We start from the raw sequence: 6,924 nt of genomic DNA, 5'->3' as shown, positions 1-6,924 counted from the left end.
CTCTGTCTGTGTCTGCACTGGGGCTGGAGCCTTAGCATGAGGCTGGCTCTGGGCTCTGAACTTGAAGGAGTGTGGTCTGTGCTTCAGGGCCTGGCGTCTTCTGAACTAGGGGTGAGGGCGGTGGGAGTCCTCCTTCGGCTGATCTGTACATGGAAGGCAATGAGTTCCTAGAAGCCTAGGGACCAGGGCAAACCGAGCAGACACTCTTCCCTCACCTTCCACCCACACCACCCCGGAGAACAGGGAGCGTGGTCACTAAGCCCTCATGCTTATTTACTGCTCTGGCTAATATTTGCTACATGCTCACTCTGTGTCAGGCCTGTGCCAGGTGCTGGGAAACAGAGGGTCAAAATGCTGTCCTGTGGGAGAGAAAGAGCAGAGGTGTGACGGGAAGGTAGGCCCTCCCCAGTTGACAAGACCTCTGGATTCTGCATCCCTGCAGCCTGGCACCATGGTTCAGAGGCCTTCAAGACAGCAGACTCCTTCTCACTTTTGGCTTCACGTGGTCAGGTCCCCAAAGCAGGGAGAGCAGAAGGAGGGTATTTCCCTAATCTTGTCTGGAGCTTGGTCCCTTTATCTGACGGATGAATTCCCTCTCCCTTCTTTCCCTTCTTCCCATATTTGGGGAGGGGCACCCACAGCTGGGAGCCTGAAGGTGTGCAGGATGCTGGGGCTAATGTACCCATAGGAGCCCCAGGCAACAGTAGGATCTCGCCATGGCAGGGTAAATACTGCTCACCTCCATCTCACTGATGAAGAGAGGCATGCCAGACAGGTGAAGGGACTCATCCAGGCTTCGAAGAAGTGGGTGCCAGAGCCAGGGCTGCAGCCCAGGTCTGGCTCCTGGGGTTTTCCCACAGGAAGACTAAGTGCCTCTCACCCCCACCCCATCAGTCAGGGTACCTGAAGGCCCCGGCTACACTGACCTTACTTGGAGGGTCATTTTAAAAGAAGAAAACATGAATATGTATTGGGCAGCCGCACAAGGAATATTCTGGAGCTGCCCCTTCAGAGGCCTCAGAGGCTCCCGGGATTATCCCAGAAGAGGGTGTTTCCCAGAAGGGCCCCTGGAAGGGATGCGAACTTGAGCTGTCAGGGAATCCAGGCTTGGATTTTCTCCCTGTTTGATCCTTTGGCACCACCCCAAGCCCTCTCTCTTGCCACTCCACGGCCATTACTTCTTTCCCCAGAGGTCCCTTGCAGCCTCCTTTTCTTTGAGAGGTCTTTGAAATCCCACCAAACCATGCCCTCTCACCCCACAGACTCAGGCACGCAGCATCTTAGTGGTTAGACAGGTCTGGACTGTAAACACGTCATTACTTATTTGGCAGTGATCCCAAGGCCTGCCTTCCAGAAGGGGACAGTGTCATTGCCAGGATCTTTAGTCAATCATCAGATGTTTATTGAGCACTTACTGTGTGCCAAGCACTATGCTGGGTGGCACGCATGGAGATACTGGGAAGCAGGCTGAAGTCCCTGGCTCAGAAGCTTACAATCTAGTTTGAGAGGACAGGAGGAAAGATAGGGGTGCAAAGCCTTCAGCCAGACTTGTTCCAGGGACAGGATGGGTGACATCTGGCAAGCTAGCCTGGAAAGGCATGTCAGAGGGTCTGTTCATGATAGAAGGGAGGATTTCCCTAGGCAGAGAGGATGGGGTGGGAGCAGTGGGATTCACTGGAAATCCCACTGGAAAGGCTGAGGCGGCTGGCCTTGGGCTTGAGTGAGGTCTGCCTCTGGTGAATGTAGAGAGACCCAGAGGAGAAGAAGTACTGGGCCTGGGGTGTGGCTGTCTCAGGGATGGGTCACCGAACTTGCTTGAAATGGTGTCGTGGACCAAAGGGATCTTTACTGCACAGTGTGGGAGGTCGTGGAATCAAGGCCCCTAATTCTCCACTGAGGCCCAGGGTGAGAGGTCCAGCTTATCAATGGCTGAGCAATCCACAAAACCATGGGGGTAGTGGTTGGCCCGGAATGGGTCCACTGGGACCTTGGTGATGTGGGTGTTGTCACAGACAAGGCGTGAGAAGGACACTTTCTGTAGAGAGTCTCGCTGCTTCTCAGTGAAGACACCAGGGTTCTCCCACCAGAACCTGCAGAGACAGAAGCCAGGTTTCTCCATACAGCCCAGCTGTTGGCCGCCCCCCCACCCCCGCACCCCCACACTGTGCCAAAGGGGAAGAAAAGAGGTCATTGGGAACATGCTGAGGTCCGGGTTAGTCCTCACAAAGGACGTCGGGACACCCACCTCAGAGAAGGGTCTGCCCTCCCCCACCCTCCCCGCTGACGTCTCACTTGCCTGTCTCCATCACGGATCTGCTGGAACTGCTTCCCCAGGAGGCAGGCCAGGAGAGACCCCACCCGGCCCCTTTCTACCAGGGGCTCAGCAATGCCTCCCACCCAGATGTCAATGTTGTCAGGGGTCCTGTAGAGATCCAGTAATTTCTTAGCCAGCCTCTTGTTCTTCAGCACAGCATCCAGTTCTTCCAGTGTCTGGGGTTGTGAGAGGTCGCAGAAGCCTCTCCAGGAGTTGTACCCTAGGGCAGACAAGCTGAAGCTGTCTCATCCCAGGGACTTCTCACCCGAAGCCCCACTTGGATACATACCCACTCCAGCTCCATCAGCCCCAGAAAGCCTGGCCTCACAGCCTTTGGGACAGGGGAAGTGGTGGTCCATTGTTTTATGTCTGTGGCATTTTAGTCTCAGAGGGCTCATAGGTTATATGGTACTTACCGTGGGTCCAGGCACTATTCTAAGCACTGTACAAATACGTAAACTGAAGAACCAAGGTGTTAAGTAACTTGCCTAAGGTCACATAACTAGAAATGGCACAGCTGGGATTTGAACCCAGGCAGTCTGGCTCTTAGTTACAACATTAAATTGCCTTGCATGGGTACAAAAGAAAGGTCCAGTGGTCATTGGTTTCTCTCTATTCTCCTTTTCTTAATCTTTTCTGGGCTTTTAAACTGGTCTTATAAGTCAGTTGATCTCTTTTTCACTTGAGGTGCTCCAGGATAGCACCAGATATGTCTTCTTTCCTCTGCATTAGGGAGAATGGAAGATTCCACTTCACAGATGAGCACAGTGAGTTTTAAAAGCTGGCATCTCTGCCTTCTGTTTTAGAACTGATCAGGGGCTGGCCCTGTGGCCGAGTGGTTAAGTTCACGTGCTCTGCTTTGGCGGCCTGGGGTTCTCCAGTTCAGATTCTGGGCACGGACCTACACACTGATCATTAAGCCATGCTGTGGCCGCATCCCACGTGGAGGAACTAGAATGACCCACAACTAGGATATACAACTAGGTACTGGGGCTTGGGGAGGGGAAAAAAAAAGAGGAAGATTGGGAAAAGATGTTAGCTCAGGGCCAATCTTCAAAAAAAAAAAAAGACTTGCTAGAATTGATCAGACCCTCAGGATTATAGGTTATAGAAGAAAGTCCCCCTGGAACCCTAGGCCCTAGGCCCGGCCAGACCCCAGGCCCACCAGGCATCCCGTGGTCCCGGGAACGCTGTATGTTGATGGCAGCCAGGTCAAAGCCGTGGATCTTGTGAGTGGGCTGGAAGAGCTTGTTTCGCAGCTCTCCTGTCATCATTTTATTCTGATTCATCAACTTGGACTTCTTGGCCAGGAGGCCCCGCACCAGAGGGTCAATTCCACCTGCGAGGGAGACAGAGAGGCCATACTGGGAATGGGGTAGGGTGGGGACATCTTGCACTGCTAGCCCCTCCCTCCACCAGACGTTTTCTTTCAGGGGAAAGTAGGGCCAACTGAATGTCTCAGGCTGGAATGGGGAGAGAAGAGCATAATGCAGCCTGCAGGGGGTGCTGGGGTGGGGGTGGGACAGTCCAGACTGACTGGCTGGGGGTGGGAGAAAGGGGCATTCCTGGGATAATGGCATGAATATAAGCTTCAGGATTTTTTCCAAGCTCTAGTTCAGAGAGTTGGCTCCTTTTCTTTCCATCTGTTCCCCTGAGGAACTTTGCAGCTGTGGAAGAGGTGGTGGAAGTTTCTAGAAAACAGCCCTGACTTGTATTAAGGAGAGCCAGTTTCAACACAGCCCAGCCCAGGATAAAGGGGAGTGGGGTCCAACCTTTGACACTTGATGGAAGTGGAAGGGCCTGGAGGGGAGCAGAAAAGAGCAATTTATTTACCAAACCCATGAATTCTTTCTACAGGGGTCAGAGAAGGCTGAGGCAGGAAAAAAAGCAGGGAAAATCTAGGTACCTTAGAGGCCAGAGGAGGCTTAATAACAATAGCTAATTATATAATTATATGATCATATATCTCACTTAATTTTTTGTTTATCCTAGTGTGATAGGTACTACTATTGTCCCCATTTTACAAATGAGGAAACTGAGGCTCAGTGAGTTGAATTCACTTGTCCAAGGTCACAAAGGAAGTGTCTAGAGTCTGACTTCCAAGCCAGGTTTCCCTAGAAGTAAGCTGCAGAGTGAGACAGCCAGGTGACAGCACTTCCCTGAAAGGACGTACCATCTTTGACAATTCTCCAGGTGTTGAAGAAAAGGGTGTGCAGGGGGAGCTCTGGTTCTGGTCCCCATGGCTGATAATTCTCATCTAGGCGGAATACAGTAGAGGGGACCTCCAAGTGGCCAAAGCGGAAGGCAGAGGTGAAGACATTGGAAATTCGGGGATCCACATATTTGTTGTAGCCTTGGTATGGAGGGATCCACTTCTGCATCTCATCACCGAGCACAATGGGCAAGTAGTCCCTAAAGGTGATAATCTGGAAGGAGAAACATGTCACAAGGGAAGTGTGAGAAGTGTGAGAAGACTTAAACCTCTGCAGAGTAAGGTTGGAGAGGAGCTGTGGCCAAGAAGGATGAGTGGTCCAAAATCAAGGATGGCAAACGGATAGCATACATACCCAATTCCCCTTCTTATGACCATGGCAGACATTGCTAATTGATCAAGGCATTCTTTCTGCTGATCTCTCATGATTTGTCTCAACATAGGCTCTACTCATCAGTCATTTGAACTGGCACTAGATATATACTCTCTTTGTCATCTTTGCTCTAAGTTTCTGACCTTGAAGCCAAAGTGACAGCCCTTATGTGTTACTTTAATATAATGATTCCATGTTATTAAAGTTTTCCCCATAGGCCAAGGCAAGAGGAATGAAGAACCATGGGAATGATTCACAGGGCAACTAAGGGCAGTTCATTCAGTCTCCAGTTCTGAAAGAATTGCTGCACCATGGAGCGATCAGTTTCTGGTTTGGTTTTACTCAAAACAAAGAACTAACACAAACTGAGAAATGTTTGAAAAAATACAAAATCCTGCCACCACATAATGCAATAATTATGTTAATGTTTATTCTTTCTAATCTTTGTCTAGATGCTACACATTTTTACATAGTTGTAATCCCAGAGAACTTGAGAATGCATAATTTTGCATTCTGCTTTTTTGCTTAACATTTCTTACATTTCTACCTAGTCCACAATTACTATGTAATTAAATATGTATAATATCCTACTATACTCATGGGTCCTTCTCTTATTGCCTTACTCTTAGGTTGTATCCAATTTGCTCAGCAGCATAGACTCTGGGCATGTCATCCTTGGAGCAGACAGCCTGCTCCTCAGGCTGTGGGAGGCAGCAGGAGACAGAACCTGCCCCTGGCCACAGTGGACTGGCCCAGCTGTGGCACCAGACCAAGCTGGTCAGATTCTCTCTCTCAGGAATTTAGATTTTGGACACAGCTATTCTAGACTGTTTCTGATGGCACTTGATCTGAGGGGACACGTGGGGTCATATGGGTTGTCATTTTCCACCATGTGCAGAAAAGCAGAGGAAACCCATCTGCAGAGAGAGAGTGGAGAACAATGGAGAAGTGAAGGAAGGAACAGAGGGGAGGGAGAGACAAAGTGAGAGTAGCTGCCCTAATTCCAGATGGTTTCCAGTCTCTGGCTCTAACTCTTGCTGAGGCCCAACTACACTACTGCCCTGGGGTTCCAGGAGAAACCCCTATCAGCTTCCATTTGACGCATGTATAGGGTTGAACCATACTGAATATCTGAATTAGCCTGAGTGGGTTTCTTTTCCTGTAGCCCAAAAAGCCTTGTTATGGATAGAATTATGTACCCCTCAGATGCATTTGTTGACACTCTAACCCCCAGTGTGAGTGTATTTGGAGATAGGGCCTGTAAAGAGTTAAATAAGAGTTAATAAAGGGTTAAATAAGGTCGTAAAGATGGGGCCCTAATCCAATAGGACTAGTGTTCTTATAAGAAGAGGAAGAGATACCAGGTTGGGGCTTCCGATTCCAGAACGAGACGGAGTAGACTCAGTTTTCTTTAGTCTTTTTCACTAACTATAACTAAATACCTCGGAAATTATTCAATAGACAACAATAAATAGACTCTGAAAGCTAGAAAGAAGGTGGACTGGCTGAGGACCTTAGGACTTAAGGAATGACAATGTGGTTGAGTTCCTATATACTGCAGACTGGGTACATGAGAGGCTGGCAACCTGGAACCCCTAATAGGAACAGACAAAAGAAGCCAACAAAAGCCTTCTCTCCCTTTCTCCAAAGGGCTGGGGCAGACAAAGTCCAGCAGAGACCTAGTAAAGAGCCACCAAAGTTGCTTCACAACCCAAGCTCTTGGCCATCACAGCCCTCAATCCACAACCCAGGCTGGTGAATGGTCTGATCTGCCTGGAGGGGTTGCAGCAGTGAAGCCCTGTGTCTCTCTCTTCTTCACTCAATGGCGTAAAGAGACCCAGATGCAGTAGCTTCTGCTCCACTAGAAGGTTGTTTAGCAACAGAAGGCAGCCAGGAAAGTACCTTCCTGCTCTTCAGACAGCATCAGCAGGGACTGAGCGGGAACCCCAGACACACCAGAAGAATGAAGCAGACCAGAATAGCATTGCAAAGGCTCAGGAAACTAAAGTGTCATTGGAACTAAAG

General features: G+C 49.7%; 1 protein-coding gene across 6 annotated transcripts in view; it reads right to left on the bottom strand.

The window, feature by feature from the left end:
• Positions 1-1,380: 1,380 nt before the first annotated feature.
• The window catches only part of LPO (lactoperoxidase), a 29,766-nt gene continuing 24,222 nt past the window's right edge, over positions 1,381-6,924 (bottom strand). For all 6 annotated transcript variants that reach the window (XM_070560825.1, XM_070560826.1, XM_070560823.1 and 3 more), the window contains exons 11-14: positions 4,488-4,740; positions 3,480-3,653; positions 2,297-2,534; positions 1,381-2,090 (exon numbers count right to left, since the gene is read on the bottom strand). In XM_070560825.1, coding sequence (XP_070416926.1) covers positions 1,883-2,090; positions 2,297-2,534; positions 3,480-3,653; positions 4,488-4,740 — 873 coding nt within the window. In that variant the 3' untranslated portion in view covers positions 1,381-1,882. The remainder of the gene's footprint in view (positions 2,091-2,296; positions 2,535-3,479; positions 3,654-4,487; positions 4,741-6,924) is intronic.

Source organism: Equus przewalskii, chromosome 10 (assembly GCF_037783145.1).
Source record: "Equus przewalskii isolate Varuska chromosome 10, EquPr2, whole genome shotgun sequence".
Taxonomy (NCBI): domain Eukaryota; kingdom Metazoa; phylum Chordata; class Mammalia; order Perissodactyla; family Equidae; genus Equus; species Equus przewalskii.
This window is presented reverse-complemented; position numbering and strand designations above follow the sequence as displayed.